This window comes from Bufo gargarizans, chromosome 5, assembly GCF_014858855.1.
Source record: "Bufo gargarizans isolate SCDJY-AF-19 chromosome 5, ASM1485885v1, whole genome shotgun sequence".
Taxonomy (NCBI): Eukaryota; Metazoa; Chordata; class Amphibia; order Anura; family Bufonidae; genus Bufo; species Bufo gargarizans.
Genome location: NC_058084.1, coordinates 420,629,172 through 420,656,748, shown reverse-complemented (window position 1 = coordinate 420,656,748; position 27,577 = coordinate 420,629,172). Strand labels below are relative to the sequence as shown.

General features: G+C 42.4%; 1 protein-coding gene across 2 annotated transcripts in view; it reads left to right on the top strand.

Moving 5' to 3' along the window:
- Positions 1-27,577, top strand: part of VIPR2 (vasoactive intestinal peptide receptor 2) — a 278,827-nt gene that overhangs the window by 205,303 nt on the left and 45,947 nt on the right. For both annotated transcript variants that reach the window (XM_044295226.1, XM_044295225.1), the window contains 3 exons: positions 6,381-6,478; positions 15,969-16,095; positions 18,694-18,844. In XM_044295226.1, coding sequence (XP_044151161.1) covers positions 6,381-6,478; positions 15,969-16,095; positions 18,694-18,844 — 376 coding nt within the window. The remainder of the gene's footprint in view (positions 1-6,380; positions 6,479-15,968; positions 16,096-18,693; positions 18,845-27,577) is intronic.

Here is a 27,577-nt window from a genome sequence, read left to right as displayed (position 1 = left end):
TTGCTGTATTTAAGAGAAATATCAAATTTTTTAATATATGTATATTAGAGTGTAATTGCACTGAGGGCACGCTATAGCAACTCTATGCACCCCAGCTCCTCCGCTCTGCTTCCCTGAACATATCCCCCCCTCTACCTGGATGCTTGGCCCTCTTAATCTAGTGAAGGGATGAGTGCACAGAGTTGCTAAGGCCCACCCTGGTGCGCTTGCATATTTTTAAAAACACTTAAATATAGCAATGGATTAGAGGAAGAAAAGTATGTTTTAAATCAATTCAGAGTCGTCAACCCTCTCAGGCTTTATGGCTGGCTTCTTCTCACAGTGGTAAACTATTTGAAAGAATGTTTTACATTGCATTTTATTTTTAGATGGAGAAATCACCTCAGGCTAGATGTAGTTATTGTTAGTTATTTTTTTTAACGGTGTGATTACATTTTTATTTCCTGTGGCTTCGATAATGCCACCATGTTGTGTGGATACAGTGCATTCGGAAAGTCTTCAGACCCTTTCACATTTGGTTATGCTGCGGTCTTGTGCTAAAATAAAATAAATTACGTTTTCCCCCATCAATCTGCACTCAATCCACCATCACTGCATCTGAAAGCAGAAAACCCAGAAGTGTTGTGTCTCCATGGCTGGAATGAAACTCCCCAGCGGCGATCGGGGGAGCTGTTTATTCCCTGCAGCAGTCTCAGTCCCCCTGAAGGATCTGAGACAGGCCCTACCTGTGTCAGGCTCCATAGGAACACAGCAAACTTTTCATAGACCAATACTAATGCATTGACACCTACGAGAGAAGTGATCTCATGATCACTTGTTCATGCTCCCTAAAGGAATTTTTAAAAAGTGCAAAAAAAATAAATGTTTTTAAACATATAAAACAAAAAATTTACAAAAATATAAAAATGTAATCACCAGTTTCTCACTACATCTTATACAATATTAAATGGTGCCATTAGACAGCACAACTTGTGAATGAAAAAATATTGCCCGCAAAAACCGTGAGTAAAAAAAACAAACAATGTGAATGAAAAAATATGGCCCGGGAAAACCGAGTAAAAAAAAAATACGGAAGCGCAAAAACGGAAAATCACTATATCCTCAGTGTGGGAAGAAATGTTCAATATGATATTAATGTTACTATTATGCTTTAGTTATTTAATGCTAATACTTTGTAATTCAGGGAAGTATCAGGCATATGATATCAAAGTCACAAAATAGAGACATACAGTAAAATGAGAGGACCCTGCTTAAAAGAAGTTTTGATACTTATTGTCATCCAGCAATCAGATCGTTTACTCTGTTACTATTTACACATTTTAGAAGCGGGATATTCATGATATATAGAGTATTTGTGCTCTTGCCAGATTAATAGCATACAAAAGCTTCAATATAAAATAAATAATAGACATAAAATAAAAATGTGAAAAAAGCTAAAGGGGTCTTCTCCCAAAAAGTATTACTATACAATGAGTAGAGCATTTCAAATGAAATATTATTGCAATATACATGCAATCAAAATATTGTAAGGTGTTAAATGTACATTACATATTTCTCTCCCCTTGATGTTTGTCCTGTGGCCAAAATTATGGTTCGCATTCTTCTGCTCAGTATCTTCCTTCCCTGCTCCCTTCCCTTCAGTTTTGGCATAGTGAAGCAGTCCTGACACTTTTCATTCATTGATCCATACTTCTAACTTCATAGAAGTACTTGTCACTTTATAAGACACACTTTTTGTTTCTCAAAAGCAAATACTAATGAGCGCTTCATTATAGAAGTGCTCATTAGTATACAAGAGGCGCAGGGATTGGAGAGCATAGTGCTGCTTGTGCTTGCTGTACTCATCGCTCCCTGGTCTTCTTCAGGGTGCCATGCTGAACTGTGTCCTGACTGCATATAGCATCAAGACGTAATGCACGTAGGTGTGCACAATGACCTGATGCTGTGCTGTCCGGCTGAAGAGCAGGGAGCGGTGAGTGCAGGAAGAGCGCGCTATCCGGAGCTTGTGAGGTAAGTTCATTTATTTATTTTATGTCTGATCTGATGCCTCATAAAGACTAGGGGTCTGATTGGGGTCTAACCTGAGGTCTGATAAAGTTTGGTGGTCTGATTGGGGGGGTCTGATACAGATTAGGGTTCTTATCTGAGGTGTAATAAAGATTGAGGGATCTTACCTGATGTCTGATAAAGTTTATGGATCTGTTTGGGGATCTGATAAAGATTGGTCCTTGAACTGAAGTGTGATGAAAATTGGGGGTCTGATATGGGGGTGTGATACAGTGTCATGACCCTTGGCCATGGTCGTGACTTCTTGGGAGCCGCATGCAGTTGCCCGCAGTTTGGTGTTGTGTCAACCGCAGTTGGGGGCACTTAGTTGTTTGCCTCAAGTGCGGTTGCCGCGGACAACAGGTATGCGTGCGGTTGCCCTTGGCAACGTGTGTTTGTGAGCACTTCCCTTATCTGGTGTGCACGGGGGTTATTGTGTGCACTTCCCCTTTAAGTTGATGTTTTCCCTTCCCTGGTGTTGGAAGGGTTAACTTCCTTCCTAGTGTGTGTGTGCACTGGGTGTGTCTGACTGTTGGGTGTGGCTTCTTGGCCCTATAAAGCCTCAGTGGAAGGCAGTAGTCAGAGAGGGTGCTTCAGCCATGCTTGCTGGAGACATCCTCCTGGTTATTTACCAACTGCCAGTGGGGGCCACCCTTCTGGTCATAAATTGTTACCTTGTCTGATGTGATGTTTATGTGTATGCGGTTGCTTGTTTATTGCACCTTATGGTTTCCTGGTTTCCCGTGTGATGTATGGTGTGTGCTGTTGTCTTTTGTGTTGGTTGTGGATAGCAGCACTTGCACATGGGTTCCAGGCTGTGTGTGTCACGACTGTGACTGATCCAGACAGGTCTGGGAGGAGAAGGTCGCAGCGACTTGCTACTCGCGATAGCTTGTGAGTTTGGTCCGTGGTTCAGGGTATGTCATCCGGGTTTTGCCTTGTGAACCTTTTTGTCCTGACTGGGAGTTTGTAGGCATCCTTCTCAGGTGAGTCCTGTCTGCCACTCCCAGCTACTATATTAGTTTCAGTTTCACTTGCAGTCATTGCCAGATATAGTCTTTACTTCCAGTGCTATTCTGACCTTTGGAGGAGATCGTTTGACGGTATTGCTGTGGAGCTCTGGTCGGGCGTGGACTGTCGTTGTTGGGATCACCTTCTCTGCTCGTGACTGGATAAGTCTATGTTATAGATTGTTTGTTTGTTTGTTGCTGTCTTCCCCTGTTGTTCTCCTAGACGTGAGTGATGGTGACTAGTGCTCCCATCTGCCTTTCCCCAGTCTAGTCTTGTTAGGGTGACTGAGGGTTTAGGCATCCTGCTCGCCGCACGGGTTCACACCCCATCTAGGGTATCAGGACAGACAGGTGCCAGCTTAGGGTTAGTCAGGGGTGACCATTCTATTTCCCATCCGTAGATAAGGGTCCCCCTTCCTCTCCGTCTGGTGCGACACGACTGCTGCTGGGATAGCGGTCGTGACAGTGTGTCTGTGGCAGGTAGGTGAGGTTGTAGTTTCCACGTACCTGCCACTGCCATAAGTTGTATTGGTTTCCCCTTATTTACAGCTTGGCCATTCTAGGCTCCTGTTCCTCTACAGGTCCTTCTAAAAAAAATTCTCATATTGTGATAAAGTTCATTATTTTCTGTAATGTACTGATAAACATTAGACTTTCATATATTTTAGATTCATTACACACCAACTGAAGTAGTTCAAGCCTTTTATTGTTTTAATATTGATGATTTTGGCATACAGCTCATGAAAACCCAAATTTCCTATCTAAAAAAATTAGCATATTTCATCCGACCAATAAAAGAAAAGTGTTTTTAATACAAAGAAAGTCAACCTTCAAATAATTATGTTCAGTTATGCACTCAATACTTAGTCGGGAATCCTTTTGCAGAAATGACTGCTTCAATGCGGCGTGGCATGGAGGCAATCAGCCTGTGGCACTGCTGAGGTGTTATGGAGGCCCAGGATGCTTCGATAGCGGCCTTAAGCTCATCCAGAGTGTTGGGTCTTGCGTCTCTCAACTTTCTCTTCCCAATATCCCACAGATTCTCTATGGGGTTCAGGTCAGGAGAGTTAACAGGCCAATTGAGCACAGTAATACCATGGTCAGTAAACCATTTACCAGTGGTTTTGGCACTGTGAGCAGGTGCCAGGTCGTGCTGAAAAATGAAATCTTCATCTCCATAAAGCTTTTCAACAGATGGAAGCATGATAGCTAGCTGCATTGACCCTGCCCTTGATAAAACACAGTGGACCAACACCAGCAGCTGACATGGCACCCCAGACCATCACTGACTGTGGGTACTTGACACTGGACTTCAGGCATTTTGGCATTTCCCTCTCCCCAGTCTTCCTCCAGACTCTGGCACCTTGATTTCCGAATGACATGCAAAATTTGCTTTCATCCGAAAAAAGTACTTTGGACCACTGAGCAACAGTCCAGTGCTGCTTCTCTGTAGCCCAGGTCAGGCGCTTCTGCCGCTGTTTCTGGTTCAAAAGTGGCTTGACCTGGGGAATGCGGCACCTGTAGCCCATTTCCTGCACACGCCTGTACACGGTGGCTCTGGATGTTTCTACTCCAGACTCAGTCCACTGCTTCCGCAGGTCCCCCAAGGTCTGGAATCGGTCCTTCTCCACAATCTTCCTCAGGGTCCGGTCACCTCTTCTCGTTGTGCAGCGTTTTCTGCCACACTTTTTCCTTCCCACAGACTTCCCACTGAGGTGCCTTGATACAGCACTCTGGGAACAGCCTATTCGTTACGAAATTTCTTTCTGTGTCTTACCCTCTTGCTTGAGGGTGTCAATGATGGCCTTCTGGACAGCAGTCAGGTCGGCAGTCTTACCCATGATTGCGGTTTTGAGTAATGAACCAGGCTGGGAGTTTTTAAAAGCCTCAGGAATCTTTTGCAGGTGTTTAGAGTTAATTAGTTGATTCAGATGATTAGGGTAATAGCTCGTTTAGAGAACCTTTTCATGATATGCAATTTTTTTTAGATAGGAATTTTGGGTTTTCTTGAGCTGTATGCCAAAATCATCAATATTAAAACAATAAAAGGCTTGAACTACTTCAGTTGGTGTGTAATGAATCTAAAATATATGAAAGTCTAATGTTTATCAGTACATTACAGAAAATAATGAACTTTATCACAATATGCTAATTTTTTTAGAAGGACCTGTATGTCCAGGAGGAACAGGTAGTCTACCCAGCTCCTAGCTTAGGGACCTGCGGAGGGTTAGTAGGGACCCGAGGTTCCAGAGCATGAGTCCTCCTACCTTTAAGGTCGGCTCATGCCGCTAGGAGTTAGGGTCAGATTAGGGAGGCTTTAGGAGGTGACCTGCTCCCTGATCCTGTGGTCCTGGCCAAGCAGCAACCAAACATCTACGGGTACCGCACGGCTGAGGGTTTCCCCCATCTCCAGCTGTGACATACAGATTGGGGATCTGATTGGGTGCTCTGATCTGAGGTCTGATAACGTTTGGGGGTCTGAGCTGAAGTCTGAAGATTGGGGTACTATCTGCGGTCTGATGAAAAATATTTTTTTTCTTATTTTCCTCCCATAAAACCTAAGTGCATCTTATAATCAGGTGCATAGTATAAAACAAAAAATACGGTATCTCTTTCTATACAGGGGTGAAGGAAATTGTGAGGACATTATATAACTTACATCTCTCAGGGGCTATATATGAGAGATTATTTTCTATGCAGTGGGAGGATGGGGTTAACAAGAGCTGATTGCAGTGCATCTTGGGAAATGCAGGCACATGACTTATGTGACAAGCTGTTGCCCACCCACAGATTGAGAAGACAAAAGTCCTCCAGATAGTGAGTAAAAACAGGAAAAAGGTGAAAATTACACTGGACAGCAGTGTTTTGTTTTGTTTTTAACAGTGTGCATTACTCCAGATATTTTTATTCTTTCATCAAATGTGTTGGATAACCCCTTTAATAAATAGAAAATCTTTACAGTCCAGAGAAAAACCCAGTTGAACATGCCATGTGATCAAATAATTTTGAATTAATAAAAAGCTAAAAAATGTATTCTCTTCCTTTATGTATAAAAAGTTCTGTGCTGAAAAAATAAAGTGAAGTTACTGCAAAAATATCATTGGGCAGAAAAAGGGCCTAGTAGCAAAAGGGGTTACACTATTTCCAATATAGATTGATCTTGATATTGCCCTTTACATATCTGTATTTTTTTCTCCAGAATGGCCGATGCTAGGTTTGGCTCTTTATGCACGCTATACTACCATTGCTATTTTATATCTAAGTTTTGACTAAACTGTTCATTCAATTGCTCTGCCATAACTAAATCTATTTTCTATTCTACAGCTTTCGTTCTATGTAGTAGTGAAGGCAATCTACACACTTGGACACAGTGCCTCTCTAATAGCTCTCACAATTGGAAGTGCTATTCTTTGTTTATTTCGGTAAGTACCCAAAATCATAATTTGAAGTGGAATCAGGGTCGGACTGGCCACAGACCTTACAGAGAAATTTCCCGGAGGGCTGATGCCCAGGGAGCCGCACTGACCAAGTACATAACAATCTGATGCTTTCTGTGTTAATTAACACTGGGAGCATCAAGTAATTATGTACCTGGCCGGTGGCCGCAGGCTCCCTCCTCAATTTACTTGTTCAATTAAATACTGTAGCAGGTAACCAGAGCCCATGACTCTCTGCCCCACCATTCCCATTCATAGGACACAGGCCACTACCTGAGTGTACAAATGGTGCAGGGACATGGGAGTGCACCGCAGATGGTGGCTTGGAATGGGACATTTTTTTTTCCGCTTTCCATGGCAATGTGGGGGCACTATAGGGATCATTACTAGTAGAAGTCTAGACATAAAGCTGAAGGTAGGGTTGGGTTGTCTCTGTGGACCACATCTCACCTCCTAGGCCTCCTGCTTTGTATCTTAATTGGAGACAGCTGGAGGAGGAAGCTGGTGTAGGCCACCACAGAAAGGCAGCTTCTGGGGCAGTATATTGTTCTATACTGTGATATTTGGTTCTGCTGTGGTGGTATTTTGTGCTGGTATTAATCACTCCGCCTACTTGTGTTGCCCCACCGTCTATCGGTATGGACCTACCTACAACATGTGGGCCGCTTTTAGATTTTCCAGGGCCACTTTAAGTTGCCAGTCCGCCCCTGAGTGAAATTGATGTGGTTTGCTTTTAAGAGGTTGCCCTACCAGTAAATATTATTGGGGTCATTTATCAAACTGATGTAAATTAGAACTTGCTTAGTTGCCCACAGCAACCAATCAGATTCCACCTTTTATTTTTGACAGCTCCGTTGGAAAATGAAAGGTGGAATCAGATTGGTTGCTATGGGCAACTAAGCCAGTTCTACTTTACACCAGTTTGATAAATGACCCCATATATTCTTTTATACAGATAATGAAAATGAACAACACTTGCCATTTCCATGCTTTAATAAATGATTCATTTTGTATAGACAAGCCAGGGCTGCCATCAGGAATGTCAAAGCCCCATAAAACCATGTGGACCTTCTCACATTCCTAGCTAGAACAGCCATAACTTTTTTTTTTTTTTTTCACAAGGCCATTTTGCTATACACCTCAATAAGATTTTCATTTCTATAAATTTTTCCTGGGTTTCATAAAGGAAAAAAAAAGGGCCATTTTTATTTACAGGGTTCACAATCACCATAAATAAAGCCTCATTCCGTGTCCATGCTCAAATCCATGAGCAGGTGGTCAGTGATGTATCCGTGAAGCTGTCCGTGAAGGATCTGTGTTGGGTCTGTGTCTCTGTTTTTTGCTGTCCGTGTTGCATCCGTGTTTCACTGACACTGAACAGCTGAAAAATAGTTTTCAAAGCATCTCTTCTTAATGATCTGTGAAAGAATGATCCGTGGAGAACACGTACAGCACATGTCCGTGAAACACTGACGTGTAAATGAGGCTTAACATGTTCAAAATATTGTATTATGATTACAGGGATACCAGCATAGAGTGTGCACGGTGGAGACTGTGCCACATGGAAGGGTGTAGATAGCCATCTTCATCAGTGCCAGCTTGAGGAAAATCCAGCTAGTGTCCATTGGAAGTTCTGTGAATTGCAAACCGAGGGAGAAAATACTGTATGCTGCTGTCAATCAAAGAGGGAGTGCTATTATTACACCTGTGCCCTTTTTGAAAGACTAACTACATGATCATTGATCTTTAAGAAGCTGTAATCACTAAGCCTGCTGCATGCGCAAACTGGTTGCTTCTCATGAGACTGGCAAATATTCCTGCTATAAGCTCCAACTGCAACCATCTCAGAGTGGGGAGCCTTGCATACCCCTTAAGGGCCAAAAACATCATTTCTGTAAGATCTGATCCCTTTACAGACTGGTAGGTAATCAGACTGGGGTCATATGACACAGCTGCCCATAATGAAATGTTTCATATTGTGTGGATGCAACTAAGTTGGGATGAACTAGTGAGTTAGGCCCCTTTCTCATGGGCGAGTTTTCCGCGCGGGTGCAACGCGTGAGGTGAGCGCATTGCACCCGCACTGAATCCGGACCCATTCATTTCTATGGGGCTGTGCACTTGAGCGGTGATTTTCACGCATCACTTGTGCGTTGCGTGAAAATTGCAACATGCTCTATATTGTGCGTTTTTCAGGCAAGGCAGGCGCCATAGAAGTGAATGGTGCTGCGTGAAAATCGCAAGCATCCGCAAGCAAGTGCGGATGCGGTGCGATTTTCACGCCTGGTTGCTAAGATGAATGTCTATTCACTGTATTATTTTCCCTTATAACATGGTTGGTTATAAGGGAAAATAATAGCATTCTTTAATACAGAATGCTTAGTAGAAGGTCAATTGAGGGTTAAAAAAATAAAAAAATATAAACTCGCCTCCTCCTCTTGATCGCGTAGCTGCCGATCTCTTCTTACTTCTTTAATCATGAGCTGCCGGCTAAAGGACCTGTGATGACGTCACATCACATGGTCCAATCACATGGTCCATCGCCGTGGTGATGGACCATGTGATTGGACCATGTGATGAGCTCAGTGACGTCACCACGGGTCCTTTGACAGGTCCTGAAGAAAGAACAGGAGACCGGCAGCTACGCGATCAATTGGAGGAGGTGAGTTTATTTTTTTTATTTTTTTTTAACCCTCAATTGACCTTGTACTAAGCATTCAGTATTAAAGAATGCTATTATTTTCCCTTATAACCATGTTATAAGGGAAAATAGTTACATCTACACAACACCAATCCCAAACCTGAACTTCAGTGAAGAAGTTCGGGTCTGGGTACCACATTCAGTTTTTTATCACGCGCGTGCAAAACGCATTGCACCCGCGCGATAAAAACTGAACAACGGAACGCAATCGCAGTCAAAACTGACTGCAATTGCGTGCCTACTCTAGCGGCTTTACCACAATGCACTGGGACGCATCCGGACCTAATTTATCATGACTGGAATTTTCTACAATAGTTTTGATAACTCCCCCATTCCTGCCAGAGGATGCGCATGCCTCATAATATAAGTACATCCTCTGGCAGTCCGTGTGCCTAGAATGAGATCCATGCCAGTTTGTAGCTGGTGTAGATTTCAGTCATCATTTAAACCAGAAAACTGGTATAAATGATGATAAATCTGACGCGACTGACACCATACCCACCCCACTTTTTCAGGAAGTGGTGAGGGTGGCATTAAAACGCCATTTGTACCCCAAAAAAAGTCACATGATAAAAAATGCTGGACCTCTTCTTAAAGGGATAGGATAGGTCAACAAGATCAGACTGGCCGTGTCCAACTCCTTGGCACCCCCACCGATCAGCTGTTTGAGGAGATGGCGCACGCAGTGCACACGTGCCGTCTCGCTTCTCTCTTCCTGTCCGCTGCTGCTGTCCCATACACATATAGCGAAGAGCAGGAAGAGAGATGGAAGACGGCACGTGCGCACTGCGCCATCTCCTCAAACAGCTGATCGGCTGGGGTGCTGGGTGTCGGACCCTGCCGATCCTATATTGATGACCCATCCTGAGGATAGGTCATCAATGTTAAAAGCCTGGACAACCTCTTTAATATATAAATAAAAATAAATGCATTTACAAAATAATATATTCTGCTTATTTAAAGGGGTATTCCGGTAAAGTAACTAAATTTTTTAAAACTGCATTAAGGCTGCAAGCTGTGACCCAACCAGAACCCATACCTATACATATAACCAGAGCTTCAATTTACCTTGCAATCCATTTGTCTAGCTCCTGTGTGAGCCTGCAACACACTGAGAGCATAATGGCGCCTGATCTTCCCTTAACAAAACTGCAAAGACTACAATCCCCACAATCCCTAGCTTTCCTGCTGTGCGTGTTGATGTTTACTGATTGACTGCCTGGTCACGCCCCCTCTACTCAGTGATCACCAGCACACTGACACGCCCTCTGTTTCACAAGACATTTAGCTAGAGAACACTGAGCATGCTCGACCTAACAAAGGCTCAGAACTACAGGTCGATGCCATGGTCATTTATGAGGAAACACAGCGGGTAGCAGAGGAAGAAAACTACTTTTATAATTACTGAAGGGTAAATATGTGAAATTTACATTATATTAGGTAATTATTGATGAAGAATTAGTCTAAAACATAAGTTATATTTATGGTAACCGAAATACCCCTTTAAACCTATTTACGGTAAGTGCACTGTAAAGTAACAGTTTAAACCAAAACAATTATTTGGATACATTGTATAGAAACGCAGGCGCTCTGGATCACTTTAGTCTATTGCATGTGCTATTATGGACATGCTGGTAGCTGTTATGCAATCACTACACTTGTGTGGAAAATATTAGTATGTTTTGAATTATCTTTTATGTCCTTCAAGGTTGAAAAGAGACAGACACGCTGAGAGGTAATAACCTCAGGCGAGTTAACAATTAAATATTTTACACTTTCTGAACAACAGTGGCTGAGCTTAGAAGCTTTTCATTTTGTCTTCCAAAGTCCCAATTTATTTTCATAAATTATAAAAAGCCAAAATAATTGATTGCAATAAATTTTGCCTGATTCTTGTATTACTGAATATGTTTTACTTTTCATTTCTACGTTTATTCACATATAAGTTATTTCAGTAGAATACGTCATATATGGGTTACTGATTTTATTTTAAAGGAACACTTCAGGATAGACTGATACAATGTTTTATATTGTAGGGACAATACTGCACATGCCTTTTGTCTTTAATGTTCTTTAAAGGGGTTGTCTCCCTTCAGCAAGTGGTCTCTATCATATAGAGAAGGTTAATACAAGGCACTTACTAATGTATTGTGATTGTCCATATTGCTTCCTTTGCTGGCTGGATTCATTTTTCCATCACGTCATGGTGATGACCACCCTGTAAATCTTCAGTAGTGGTCGTGCTTGCACAATATAGGAAAAAATTCCTTTTTTCCTATAGCGTGCAAGCATGACCACAGCTGCTGGATTACAGAGTGGTCATAACCATGGAAACGGGCAGTGTATAATGTGATGGAAAAATGAAATCAGCAAAGGAGGCAATATGGACAATAACAATACATTAGTAAGTGCCTTGTATTAAAGGGGTCCTGCAGTTCTTTTAAAAGTCACCAAACTTTTAACATAGTGCGGACACAGTATTGTTGATATGTTTGGGGGGATATTTAGTATCTCATCTTATTGATGTTGTGAGTATGGTCGAATAGTTATATTAAGCCTTGGCTTGGACCTGAATGCGATTCTCAGTTAATTTATTTATCCCAGAGGGCGAAGCCCTTAGTGAAAGACCAGGGCACTGCAGGCAACGCAGGTCCTGTATAATCTAGATCTACTGAGCAAAACAAAGTGGCCAGCGCAAATTGTCATAGTAACCATATATCCAAAATCGGTTATGGTGCTTAATGGACCCGTGTGCTAGGTATACAGGAATAACCAAATACATAACCAAAATAATCGCACCTAGCGACAGACAAGGAGATCTAAGGAGCCATAAGGACACACATCATAAGTGTATGTATTGACACCTGGGTGTACATCAAAGGGGTGAAAACACTTATAGATAGATGTGGCAATTACCCTGAACGTTATCAGGGAGGTTGGGAGAAGAAGAAACCATAGTATGAGGATGACATAAAAAAAGTGACAGAGAGGCAGAAGGGGTGAAAAGAGGTCCCCGACCAGGTTCCTCTAGGGTCCATGATAAGAAGTAATCTCCATTATGTAGAATAGACTCTAAGGAGCTTGAAATCATGTATTATAGCCAGAGAGTCCATATGTTATATAAAGGGTTTGAAAGAGAGAACTTTATTGAGACCACATGCGGTAACACTTTCCATCCTAAAAATCCATTGTGATTCCGCCCTTAGGATGACATTATCCCAGTCACCGCTACGTGGGTTCCCAATGAAGCGGATACATCCCGGATTGCCATCATGTATCTGGCTATGGATGTACATATGTCATTGTAGTGGTCCCTAATTCTTCTTCTAAATTCTCTCTTTGTATTGCCAATGTAGTCAAGGGGGCACCTACACTTGGCAAGATAGAGAACTCTGCTTCTCTGGCAGTTAATGAAATCACATATTACAAATACTTTGTGTCGGCAGATCTGAAGCTTTTTGTGACTAGGGACTTGATCACATGCAACGCAGTTTCCACATCGAAACATTCCTTTCGGGCGACGTGATAGTCAGTTGTCAGTTTGTGATGGCTATTAACTAGTCTATCCCTAAGTCTACACCCCTTCTTATATGTGATTTTTAGATAGGGTCCAATAACTTCCTGTAGATCTGGATCATCACACAAGATTCCCCAATATTTTGTAATGATCCATCTCACCTCCACATGGGCGCTATCAAACATGCCGATGATGCGTATGGGCTGTCTAGCTTGATTATCTTGTTTTTTGGGGGGTTAATAGTGCCTCCCTTTTGGAGGCGCATGCATGTTAAAATTCTGTCCTCAGAACGTTGTCTGGATAGCCCTTTTCATGAAATCTACTATGCAAATCATCGGCCTGCTGTCTGTTTTACCCTGCGAAACGCATTGGAGGAATTAGGGCTTATACTCTATAAGGCCTCTTTCACACTACCGTTGCTCCGTTTTTTCGTTTCCGTTGTGTTTCCGTTTCCATTCCGTTTTTCCGTATGGCATATACAGTATACAGTAATTACATAGAAACAATTGGGCTGGACTCATTGACTTGAATGGAGCCACGGAGCGTAATTTGCGGGCAATAATAGGACATGTTCTATCTTTCAACGGAACGGAAAAACGGAAATACGGAAATGGAATGCATGCGGAGTACATTCCGTTTTTTTTGCAGAACCATTGAAATGAATGGTTCCGTATATGGACTGTATATGGAACGCAAAAAACGGCCCGCAAAACAGAAAAAAAAAACGGTAGTGTGAAAGAGGCCTAAGGCTCCATTCACACGTCAAGCTGCGGACAAGAATAGGACATGTTCTATCTTTTGCGGAGCTGCGGACCCAAAGATCCGCAATTGCGGCCGCAGACAGCACACTGTCCGCATCAATTCCGTCCCCACAGAGAATTAATGTGTCCGCACCCGTGCCGCAAAATTGCGGAACTGATGCGGAACCATTCTGCGGACGTGTGAATGGAGCCTAAGGGTTTTCTAAACAGGTCAGAGGTTCCAGCTGGCTGAGGGTCGCTCTTCTCGGGGCGGGTGCTCCGACTACAGCCAATTTGAGATGCTCCCCTTTACTAGACTAGGGCTTAATAGGGAAAGCACAAGTAGGCTAACATACCAATAGCACTGCCTTTGTTATGATGAACCACCACTAAAACTATATTGACCCTGACCAGCTGATGTTATCTGTATTGAGACCTGACACTTAACCCTTCACTACCAGCACAAAATATGACTCTATTTGAAGATTTTAATAGTAAAATTTAAGTTTTACAACACTTTAGAAGGATGTCCTAGTTGTTGTCTACAATATCCCCTACTCCCTCGGCTATTCACTGACATTCGAGCACTTTATTAGTCAGTTATGTTTTGTATTATTAGGCCTCGTGGCCAGTGTTAAAACTGCAGAAGTATATACATTTTTAGATAGTGACTTGGAAATATTTTTAAAAAATCTGCAAAAATTGTAAAAAAAATAATAATATGTCGCATAAAATTGTGATTTAAACAGCAAGTCATTTTCTGTTGACACCTTCCCTTTAAAAGCAGTAGTTGAAATACATTCAAGCATGTGAATACATTCTACTTGCTGAAATCTTGGCATGCTGTTTTGGATCCTGCATCGGATGTTTTATCCTTAATAGCTTCAGAAGCATACATGTGTCAGCCTCTGTTGCAGTACGTGGAGGGTGTGTTCTGTTGCAGTACGTGGAGGGTGGTTTGATATTCATGTAGGAGTTCTGAATATACAGTATTCACCCTTTTATATAAACCACACCCTGCAACCCATTGCTCGAGTATCACCCTGTGAAGGGCTCCCCAAGGTTGACAACTCTGCGTATCAGAAATGCCCCTCCCGCTTTCATTTTTGTATTTTCACTATATGGCCAGGGGCGTAGCTATAGGGGAAGCCAGGTTCCTGGCTTCGGTGAAGTAAGAGCTGGTATCTTCATGTGTCAGCGGCAGCTAATGCTGATTGACACTTTGCTATTTAGTAAGGCTGTAAATAGCTCATCCGGGACGGCTCTTACTGGGAGTAGTCAAAGTGCTGGGTGGGTGACTACTCCCCACGTTCCAGGCCAGGTCGTGGCAGGCATATAAAAAGTCGTGGCAGTCTTATAAAAAACAGCCAGTGTGGATTACCTCCCTCTGACAGTGGAGCTCTGGGGATCTCTGTGCTGAGGTCTGAAGACTGTGTGTCAGGCAATTAGGCTGCCTTAAAGCCTGCAAGTGGACTTTCTGAGGCTGGGTGTGAACCGACACCCAGGATACCAGGTAAACTTGATTTTGTTGTTCTGCTTTGAACAAGCACCAAGCCTGAAACCTGCCTACCAGAGCGAATCCCTACAGGCCCGAACTCAGCAGAGGCCCACCCAGGAGGAGGACTAAAAGATTTTATTGTCAGGCTCCTCTCAACAGTATTATAATATAACATTATATACAGAGACACTGTAGAAAACGGACGGAGCAGCTGCCGGGCCTGGTCTGAGAGAGCGATCTTTACTAGCCACAAGAGTGGCGGTTGCAAAGGAGGGGGTTTGCAAAGAAATTACTGGGGGAAGGGGGCCCCATTCAAAAATTTGCTGAGGCCCCAGTCATTTCTAGTTACGCCACTGTTTTAGATATTAACTTTTGAATTAAACTGTAAGCTGCCAACTTTAGATTTAGTGCTGCTTTGAGGTGATACCAAAAATTTTTAAACTGTAAGTTTTTTTGCTATGTTTTTTATTATTATTCAATTTATTATTTTTTGGCAAAAGATTGCCTTTTAGCAGATTAGCTACTCTGAACCTAATGGTAAAACTGACACTTTATTATTCATAGAAAATTCCAATAGAATGAATGCTGGTATTCAGTTTCTGAGAAATTAATTCATTTGTAGCAACCACTATAACTGAACTCTTCTTATTGTCCATTTGCCACAACAAAAAATATATTCTGGGGGGTCATTTACTAACTGACATATGCCAGTTTTCTGGTATATACATGTTTGGGGTGTGAAAAGGAGTGGCTTAGCGGGAAAGGGGACATAGCTCAAGATGCGTCAACAGAAAATGGTGAAACGTTTGGTCTCAAAGTCAACCAATAGGTGGTGTAAAGTTAGACAAAGGTGTCTAAAGATGCACCAAATTTATCATCCAGCCTAAGCTAGTTTGATAAAACTGGTATAATTGTTAGACTATCTAGTGTAAATATAAGATGGAATAAATACATCTGCACCATAATTGTCAAACATTGATAATCTTTATAACTTCTCTTTTTCTCTCTTTTCAATCTAGAAAACTTCATTGCACAAGAAATTACATCCATCTGAACTTGTTCCTCTCTTTCATTTTGAAAGCTATCTCAGTATTAATGAAGGACGATTTCCTCTATTCCGATTATTATCCTTGTCCAGATTCTCTGGTAATTACATTTCCTTCTGATCTACATGATGTGTACATGTTGCTTCCAACAATCAATCTACTGCAATATACTGAATCAAAGTCATAAAGGGTCATTTACAGATGAATGGAAATGCTTTATGTTTGCTTTACAGAAATGTATCAAACATTTAGGTCCTACACACAGGACACACAATGCCATAGTTTATCACAAATGATCCTTCAGTACTGTTCTGTGGCCTCAATGACCCACCAAATATGTGGTATGGGCTCCACAGTTTACAGGGCTCTTGGTCATTATGTGTATGCAAAGTGGTATAATAGTTATATGAGAAAATTATTATGTTGTCACCCTAGCTGTTTACCAAAAGTACGGTACATGCAGTACACCAGACCTGAAGGTATCTGCAAATGTTTTATTATGTAACATTATATAAAGTTTTATGTTCTGCTGTGCATTCCAACAAGAGGAGGTGCGGTTGGCAATGATTGGCAGGAACAGGGCTAACCACCCTGTTCCTCCCCTCTTGGTAGGAGTGGACTGGTACTACTTCCTGCCAGAAGGGGGCGTTCCAGAGTAGAGGGTATGGCCCATGCTTGAGCTTCTACTCCACGAGCCTGATACGATTCTCTTGTAAGACCCGTACTTCAGGAAGATTACCAGCATCAAGATACAACTTTCCCAAAAACTACAGCGAATAAAGTCGGCAGAGTGACCAGCAAGATTCAGCTTCACAGACCCTGCTGTTGGTGAGAGAAAACAGGTCAGACACCCATCACCTAGAATAATCACCAGGCTCTACTAACTTCAACATCCAAACCAAAATGTTCCTATACTAGACACTATAACAATATTATCTACTAACTACTATGTACCAACTTCAAGCCTGTATTGCACAGTGGACAACAATATCCATAAGTGTCTGCAAGTGCAATTACATTGCCATCCATTCCAGCCACCATGCCTCCTCATCTGGTGCCAGAAACTGCACTTTGTACTTAATACAGCTGTATGTGCCACAAGTTATATTTTTGTGTAAAAAGCATACAAAATGACACCCCACTCAACCACAGGACACTGCAGGTACATGGACACCTGAAGCCAGGAAATACATAATGGAAAAAGGTGAAGTCCAGCGCAGGGGCTCACTGCATACCCAATGGGGTCCCAAATGAAGGATGGGAGCCCAATGATCCTGCCAATTTGTCTGTGTGGAACCCAGCCCAGATACATCTGATGATGGTCTTTGGTGGACTCATGTTTGAGTACTTTACTGTGCCTACAGCCTGTTGATAAGTTTTTTTTCTGGTATACCTAAAACCTTGTAACCTCTGACTAACCTAAGACTCATTTTCCCCCAAAAAAAAACATTTCCCATAATCTCAAAAAAGACAAAATAACATGTATCGGTCAATGTGAGGATGTGGGATGGCCAGACTAGATATAACTAGATAAAACCAATCTGCCCTAAAATTACCTATTTAACAATGCTAACATAGGGGTAAATTTAGCATTCCTTTGATGCCTTTTTTAGCATTAAAATTGCAAAACTCCAGTTGTGTGACTTTTTAAAATGGTGTTGCAACTTTTTCTCTCCCAAGTGGCATTTTTATATTGCCCTTGCCAGTTTCAGAAAAGTGGTGTGGCAAGAGCGGGGTTCACTGTTATTTACGCTGGAAAATGATTGCAATCTACGGCAGCTCCGAACCATAGATTTCATTCTGGAGCACGGACTGCTGGAGAAGGCATGTAATTTATGATGACGCCTGCGTCTCATCATAAATCATATGCTTCCTCCGGCAGCGCAAGCCCTATCAAGATGGGCGTAGCACACGCCGGTCTTGATAAATCAGGGCCACAGTTCTTAACTTAAGCCACCTGTGGAGCTAAGACACTTCATGTAGTCACTGACAAGCCACATTTGTTTTGAGAGCAAGTCACAATCCACCATGTAATGTCATTGTGTAAGGCAAGAAAAACACAGCAGAAAAAAAAAAATGAACTAAGAACTCAACAATAACTACAGTATAAGCAACAAAATGATAAAACCCAAAAGAGCTAAAGTGAAATAGAGGGTGTGGACTTCTAACTGTTTGGAAGAAGTGTTTTAGCTTCTGCCCAACGATAAGAAGTCTCCAGACCACCTTCTTGCCTTTAGTTCTTTTGAGGTTTATCATGATGGTATACACATTTACCCTGAGACACTAATCCACAGAAGGGAATGTAGTGCGCAGGCGCTAGAAAACTGGGAGTGGTCGTCCGTACGAGATTTGTAAGTGCTGTACAGAGACGTCAATGGAGAGGGGAGGTGCTGAAATCTGTTAGAGGCAAACTTGGGCACTTACGAAAGGAAAGCCCACTCAGCTGGGCACTTTGAGCTGGATTTCATATCAATAAAAGTTCTTTTTCCAGGCAAAGACTTCATACCCTGGTGATATACAGGTATGTTGGCAATGGTGCTCAAATGTTCTGTTGGGCATTGCAGGTAGTATAAATTGGGAAAAGTAGTTGACAGACTCCCTTTAAACATGAAGTAATCTTATATCCTTGGTAAAGTACAAATTATAAATTCTAGTCAAATGTTATTAACCATGTGGCCCTCTTTGTTTTCTGTTGCAGATAGGCTGTAAGATCATACTAGCGTTTGTGCATTACTGTATAACTGCAAATTTCTGCTGGCTCTTGGTTGAGGGAGTTTATCTGCACACTCTGCTCGTGGTTATATTCTCTCCGAACAGACATTTTATAATATATCTCTTCATGGGATGGGGTAAGCTTCTGTTTTCTCGTTCTGTCCAATAATTGAAATGTGCCCTGATTTTTCTCCCTACCGCTTTCTTCTAACAAGTTCATAGCATAACTTATATTAAGTCTCTATAGAAACAAGCATTGGAAAGTTTTTATTCCTGGTTCTCTTGAAAGACATGCTGTGAAGTACTGACAGAAATGGCTAGGAAATAACAGTTTGGTCATATCCAAGTAGGAAAATAAAAGTAGAACACTTAATCACATAGTCAAGAACAGACATGTATTCACTCTTACAGTCAGAACAGGTGTACAAACCATTAATATAACCAATACTGATGTCAGTTCTTTACTGCAGACTATACAAGACAATACAGCATTGAGTGGGTAAAGTTGCCACAGAATGAGCAATTACATCTAATGACTCAAAGTAGATGTCCTCTGATTGTACATGTTACTTTTCCTGTTGTTTTTCCTTTTTTTTCTTACTGGCCCAGACCACTTTGACAGCGTATCCTGGCTGCAGAGTTTGCTGCCCATACATCTTTAGCCCCTTACTTCTACAGCTCATCTCCACCCTCTGTAGCAACAATAATAAATTCACACACCAAACTAGGCCCATAAATTAATTCAGACTGTAGACCAGACCCCAAAGTTTACACATCAGGCCAGCACAAAATTATATTCAAACCTCAGACTAGACATCTTCATTCACTTACTTACTGGGGTCTTCTTCAACTTGAGGTGCCACCGCACATAGAGTTATGAAGCTAGCACTGTCAGCATCTATTAACTGAGCAGCGCTATGTCATATGGTCCTGAAAATATCACACATACAGTACATATGTTTAAAGGGAACCCGTCACCGGGATTTTGGGTATAGAGTTGAGGACATGGGTTGCTAGATGGCCGCTAGCACATCCGAATACCCAGTCCCTATAGCTCTGTGTGCTTTTATTGTGTATAAAAACCGATTTGATACATATGTAAATTAACCTGAGATGAGTCAGAGCTTGAAAATATGACTCTTCTCTGGTTACACAAGTAAGATATGACTCTTTTATGTTAATTTGCATAAAAGGCGGGAAGTACAAAAATGCATAATACTTATTGAAGTATTATGAAATTAAAAGTGTAATAATTTATATGTTTAGGGTAACACAATGAACATTTAGAAACGCTCAGTGAGGGTATCATAGTAGAGGTGATAGGTTCCCTTTAACCCCTTAAGGACCGAGGACGTACCGGTACGCCCTATTTCCCGAGTCCTTAAGGACCGAGGACGTACCGGTACGTCCTGACTTAAAATCTGCATTCCGGCGCCGCGGGGGTTAATCGGAACGGGACGCCGGCTGAAATCATTCAGCCGGCATCCCGTAACAATGCAGGGGGGGGTTCATTTGACCCCCCCGTGTCGGCGATCGCAGCAAACCGCAGGTCAATTCAGACCTGCGGTTTGCTGCGCTTTTTGCAGTTTCTGATCCCCGCGGTCCCTGACCGCGGGGATCAGAAACTTCAGAGTGCCTAAAATCAATATTGCGCACCCCCCCCTGCACCCCTGCATGATTTGATGGCGGCGGGTGGTGCAGGGGGGGTGTCGCAGGCAGTGGGGGCGTTGCGGGAGGCGGGCGGTGCGGCAGGCGGGATCGCGATCCCCCGCCCGCCTCCCATTGCATAATCGTTGGCGTCTAGTGGGTTATACCAGGGTGCCAGCACATTGCTGGCACCCTGGTATAAACGGCTGACATCGGTGATGCGATGTCAGCCGTTTAACCCTTTCCATGCAGCGGTCCGTACGGACCGCTGTATGGAAAAGGTTAACAGCGCAAGGAGCTCCCTCCCTCTCCGATCGGGGGGCTGCTGTGCCTTTGCAGCCCCCCGATGGGAGAGGGAGAGAGCCCCCAGAGAGCCCCCCGAAGCCCCGTCCTCACCCTTCCCCGTCTGCGAAGTTGTGACAGACGGGGAAGGTTCCCATGGCAACAGGACGCCTGCTCAGGCGTCCTGCTGTCCATGGTGCTGAACAGATCTGTGCTGAAAGCATAGATCTGTTCAGTGTAAGTAAAATACAGTGCAGAAACCTATATAGGTTCTGTACTGTATTTTACAGACATCAGACCCACTGGATCTTCAAGAACCAAGTGGGTCTGGGTCCAATTTTTTTTTAAAAAAGTGAAAAAAGTTAAGATAAAATAAAAAAACATTTATCACTGAATAAAAATAAAAATAAAAAAATACACTACACATATTAGGTATCGCCGCGTCCGTAACGACCTGATCTATAAAACGGTCATGTTACTTTCCCCGCACGGTGAACGCCATAAAAATAAAAAAATAAAAACTATGAGAAAATTGAAATTTTGCCCACCTTACTTCCCAAAAAAGGTAATAAAAGTGATCAAAAAAGTCGCATGTACGCCAAAATAGTACCAATAAAACCGTCATCTCATCCCGCAAAAAATGAGACCCTACTCAAGATAATCGCCCAAAAACTGAAAAAACTATGGCTCTTAGACTATGGAAACACTAAAACATGATTTTTTTTGTTTCAAAAATAAAATAATTGTGTAAAACTTTTATAAATAAAAATAAAGTATACATATTAGGTATCGCCGCGTCCGTATCGACCGGCTCTATAAAATTATCACATGACCTAACCCCTCAGGTGAGCACCGTAAAAAAAAAAAGTGTAAAAAAAGCAATTTTTTGCCATCTTACGTCACAAAAAGTGTAATAGCAAGCGATCAAAAAGTCATATGCACCCCAAAATAGTGCCAATCAAACAGTCATCTCATCCCGCAAAAAATTAGACCCTACTCAAGATAATCGCCAAAAACTGTAAAAACTATGGCTCTTAGACTATGGAGACACTAAACAATTTTTTGGTTTTAAAAATGAAGTTATTGTATAAAACTTACATAAATAAAAAAAATTGTATACATATTAGGTATCGCCGCGTCCGTGACAACCTGCTCTATAAAATTACCACATGATCTAACCTGTCAGATGAATGTTGTAAATAACAAAAAAAAAAACGTGCCAAAAAAGCTATTTCTTGTTACCTTGCCGCACAAAAAGTGTAATATAGAGCAACCAAAAATCATATGTACCCTAAACTAGTACCAACAATACTGCCACCCTATTCCGTACTTTCTAAAATGGGGTCACTTTTTTGGAGTTTCTACTCTAGGGGTGCATCAGGGGGGCTTCAAATGGGACATGGTGTCAAAAAAACTGTCCAGCAAAATCTGCCTTCCAAAAACCGTATGGCATTCCTTTCCTTCTGCGCCCTGCCGTGTGCCCGTACAGCAGTTTACGACCACATATGGGGTGTTTCTGTAAACTACAGAATCAGGGCCATAAATAATGAGTTTTGTTTGGCTGTTAACCCTTGCTTTGTAACTGGAAAAAAAATATTAAAATGGAAAATCTGCCAAAAAAGTGAAATTTTGAAATTGTATCTCTATTTTCCATTAAATCTTGTGCAACACCTAAAGGGTTGACAAAGTTTGTAAAATCAGTTTTGAATACCTTGAGGGGTGTAGTTTCTTAGATGGGGTCACTTTTTTGGAGTTTCTACTCTAGGGGTGCATCAGGGGGGCTTCAAATGGGACATGGTGTCAAAAAAACTGTCCAGCAAAATCTGCCTTCCAAAAACCGTATGGCATTCCTTTCCTTCTGCGCCCTACTGTGTGCCCGTACAGCAGTTTACAACCACATATGGGGTGTTTCTGTAAACTACAGAATCAGGGCCATAAATAATGAGTTTTGTTTGGCTGTTAACCCTTGCTTTGTAACTGGAAAAAAAATATTAAAATGGAAAATCTGCCAAAAAAGTGAAATTTTGAAATTGTATCTCTATTTTCCATTAAATCTTGTGCAACACCTAAAGGGTTGACAAAGTTTGTAAAATCAGTTTTGAATACCTTGAGGGGTGTAGTTTCTTAGATGGGGTCACTTTTTTGGAGTTTCTACTCTAGGGGTGCATCAGGGGGGCTTCAAATGGGACATGGTGTCAAAAAAACTGTCCAGCAAAATCTGGCTTCCAAAAACCATACGGCGCACCTTTCACTCTACGCCCCGCTGTGTGGCCGTACAGTAGTTTACGGCCACATTTGGGGTGTTTCTGTAAACAGCAGAGTCAGGGCAATAAAGATACAGTCTTGTTTGGCTGTTAACCCTTGCTTTGTTAGTGGAAAAAATGGGTTAAAATGGAAAATTAGGCAAAAAAATGAAATTCTCAAATTTCATCCCAATTTGCCAATAACTCTTGTGCAACACCTAAAGGGTTAACGGAGTTTGTAAAATCAGTTTTGAATACCTTGAGGGGTGTAGTTTATAGAATGGGGTCATTTTTGGGCGGTTTCTATTATGTAAGCCTCGCAAAGTGACTTCAGAGCTGTAGTGGTCCCTAAAAATTGGGTTTTTGTAAATTTCAGAAAAATTTCAAGATTTGCTTCTAAACTTCTAAGCCTTGTAACATCCCCAAAAAATAAAATATCATTCCCAAAATAATTCAAACATGAAGTAGACATATGGGGAATGTTAAGTCATCACAATTTTTGGGGGTATTACTATGTATTACAGAAGTAGAGAAACTGAAACTTTGAAATTTGCTAATTTTTCCAAATTTTTGGTAAATTAGGTATTTTATTATGCAACAAAATTAATTTTTTGGACTTTATTTTACCAGTGTCATGAAGTACAATATGTGACGAAAAAACAATCTCAGAATGGCCTGGATAAGTCAAAGTGTTTTAAAGTTATCAGCACTTAAAGTGACACTGGTCAGATTTGCAAAAAATGGCCTGGTCCTTAAGGTGAAAATGAGCCCGGTCCTTAAGGGGTTAAAGGACATCTGTCAGCAGATTTGTACCTATGAAACTGGCTGACCTTTTACATGTGCACTTGGCAGCTGAAGGCATCTGTGTTGGTCCCATGTCATATGTGCTCACAATTGTGAAAAAAATAATCAGTTTTAACATATACGAATGAGCTTCTAGGAACAATGTGGGTGTTGCCATCAGTTATGAGCGAAGTGAGCTTCAGATCCCAGATCCAAAAGTCGCTTCACTCAAAACTTTGAATACTGTACAGGAATTCGTCTTCGTACAGTATTCAACTGCTGCGTCCTCTGCACTTTGATTGACTCAAGGCCAAGCGGGATGATGTCTACGCTGCCTGGCTCCTTCCATCAAAGTGCAAAGGTCACAGCAGTTGCAGAGAGCTGAGCCTCTGGCAGTGTCGGACTGGGGTGCCTAGGGCCCACCAGTGGAATTGATTCTGGGGGCCCACCGTACAGCTACACAATACAGTGGGGAAAACAGAATTATATTGTGTGCTATTACACTATATCAAAGTTTTTTCATGAAGCAACGAACACATGGCTTTTAGTTTATAACTTGTTGGTTTTGTACAGTCAGCAGCTTGGATGGTACTAAATAAACCACCCAGTCCCTCAGCCAAGCTAAACAACATCCAAAGTGAAGAAAAAGTTTGCTAGCAACTGAAAAAGTTTATTGGCGTGAATATATCATAAGGCTAGGGCTACATGGTGACACTGGCCGCACAGCAGCGGTCGCACAGCGCTAAGTAGCGGTGATCCTAAAGAAATAAATGGGATCTCCATGACAGTCATAAGAAATCCAACAAATAAACATTATTTATGTAACGAGCAAAAAAAACTATGGCTGTCAAAAATGTATGTACTATAAATTTAAAAAAATTAAGAATAAAAAAAAAAGGAAAATTTGCCTGGTCATGAAAAGCTCAGGAAGAGGACCAGTCTAACATTTATTTTTACTTTTTGTAAAGGAATGGGAAAGAAAGGAAATCTGCTTTTTTATGGCATGCACTGTAATTTGATTTTTATTACATTTTTTTGTGGAATAAAAAAAAAACATTTTTGATCTTTCTGTTTTACTTTATACACTGTCACCATGTATTGAAAATGCTATATAATATATATTACTAAGAGGTGCCATGGTCGTAAGGACGCTTTTACACCTAATGGCTGCCGCATGGCCAAACACCAGAAGTCGGCACAGTCTGCAAAACTACTTTGCGGCTCGGGTGCGGACCCATTCACTTCAATAGGGCCGCAAAAGATGCGGACAGCACTCCGTGTGCTGTCGCATCCGTTGCTCGGTTCCGTGGCGCCTCCAAAAAAATATAACATGTCCTATTCTTGTCCGTTTTGCTGACAAGAATAGACATTTCTACAATGGACCGCCTGCTCCGTTCCGCAAATTGCGATTTGCGGACCGCAAAAAAACGCAACGGTCGTGTGCATGAGGCCTAAGTGTGATTCTAGGCAATCTCTTAATTTATTTGTATACCGTACAGACTTTTGTTTTTTGCTACATGGGATGACACCACTGTTCAGAATGTTGGCTGTGTAGAACTGCTGGCAACAGCAAATGATGGTTTGGATGCAACATCGGTGACCATAATTATTGCAATGTAACGGTGCAGATTTTGTTGCAGAATATTTTGCGACTGAAAATCAGTTCCATTCATTTAAAAGGGGCACCAAGCACATGGATTTCTGCAAACTCCATTAGGGGAATGGAACTGATTTTCAGTCCTGCAACAAAGTCACTGCCACGTGTGAAGGCCCATGATGCAGATTATGTGCCGTTTTTCTGTGTGTATTTTTGTGTAGAAAAAAAAAGCTGTGTAATACAGTACCAGTATTAGGCCTCTTTCACATAAACGATACGGATTAGGTCCGGATGCATTCAGAGTGCGTTCAGGAAAACTCAGGAATAGCAAAAAACGTCCAGAGTTCAGGAAAACTCGCACCACTTTGCAAGCAAGTTCAGTTGTTCATTTTTTTCCGCGCGAGTACAATGCGTTTTGATGCGTTTTTCACGCGCGTGATAAAAAACTGAAGGTTTACAAACAACATCTCTTAGCAACCATCAGTGAAAAACGCATCGCACCCGCACTTGCTTGCGGATGCAATACATTTTTCACGCAGCCCCATTCACTTCTATGGGGCCAGGGCTGCGTGAAAAGTAGAGTCCTGGCCCCACGCAGAATATAGAACATGCTGCATTTTTCACGCAACGCACAAGTGATGCGTGAAAAACAACACTCATGTATAGAGTTGAGCGAACACCTGGATGTTCGGGTTCGAGAAGTTCGGCCGAACATCCCGGAAATGTTCGGGTTCGGGATCCGAACCCGATCCGAACTTCGTCCCGAACCCGAACCCCATTGAAGTCAATGGGGACCCAAACTTTTCGGCACTAAAAAGGCTGTAAAACAGCCCAGGAAAGAGCTAGAGGGCTGCAAAAGGCAGCAACATGTAGGTAAATCCCCTGCAAACAAATGTGGATAGGGAAATGAATTAAAATAAAAATTAAATAAATAAAAATTAACCAAAATCAATTGGAGAGAGGTCCCATAGCAGAGAATCTGGCTTCACGTCACCCACCACTGTAAGAGTCCATTTTCATAAATTTAGGCCCAGCACCCAGGCAGAGGAGAGAGGTCCCGTAACAGAGAATCTGGCTTCATGTCAGCAGAGAATTAGTCTGCATGTCATAGCAGAGAATCAGGCTTCACGTCAGCCACCACTGCAACAGTCCATTGGCATATATTTAGGCCCAGCACCCAGGCAGAGGAGGGAGGTCCCGTAACAGAGAATCTGTCTTCATGTCAGCAGAGAATCAGTCTGCATGTCATAGCAGAGAATGAGGCTTCACGTCAGCCACCACTGCAACAGTCCATTGGCATATATTTAGGCCCAGCACCCAGGCAGAGGAGGGAGGTCCCGTAACAGAGAATCTGTCTTCATGTCAGCAGAGAATCAGTCTGCATGTCATAGCAGAGAATGAGGCTTCACGTCAGCCACCACTGCAACAGTCCATTGGCATATATTTAGGCCCAGCACACACACAGGCAGAGGAGAGAGGTCCCGTAACAGAGAATCTGTCTTCATGTCAGCAGAGAATCAGTCTGCATGTCATAGCAGAGAATGAGGCTTCACGTCAGCCACCACTGCAACAGTCCATTGGCATATATTTAGGCCCAGCACCCAGGCAGAGGAGGGAGGTCCCGTAACAGAGAATCTGGCTTCATGTCAGCAGAGAATCAGTCTGCATGTCATAGCAGAGAATGAGGCTTCACGTCAGCCACCACTGCAACAGTCCATTGGCATATATTTAGGCCCAGCACACACACAGGCAGAGGAGAGAGGTCCCGTAACAGAGAATCTGTCTTCATGTCAGCAGAGAATTAGTCTGCATGTCATAGCAGAGAATGAGGCTTCACGTCAGCCACCACTGCAACAGTCCATTGGCATATATTTAGGCCCAGCACCCAGGCAGAGGAGGGAGGTCCCGTAACAGAGAATCTGTCTTCATGTCAGCAGAGAATCAGTCTGCATGTCATAGCAGAGAATGAGGCTTCACGTCAGCCACCACTGCAACAGTCCATTGGCATATATTTAGGCCCAGCACACACACAGGCAGAGGAGAGAGGTCCCGTAACAGAGAATCTGTCTTCATGTCAGCAGAGAATTAGTCTGCATGTCATAACAGAGAATGAGGCTTCACGTCAGCCACCACTGCAACAGTCCATTGGCATATATTTAGGCCCAGCACCCAGGCAGAGGAGGGAGGTCCCGTAACAGAGAATCTGGCTTCATGTCAGCAGAGAATCAGTCTGCATGTCATAGCAGAGAATGAGGCTTCACGTCAGCCACCACTGCAACAGTCCATTGGCATATATTTAGGCCCAGCACCCAGGCAGA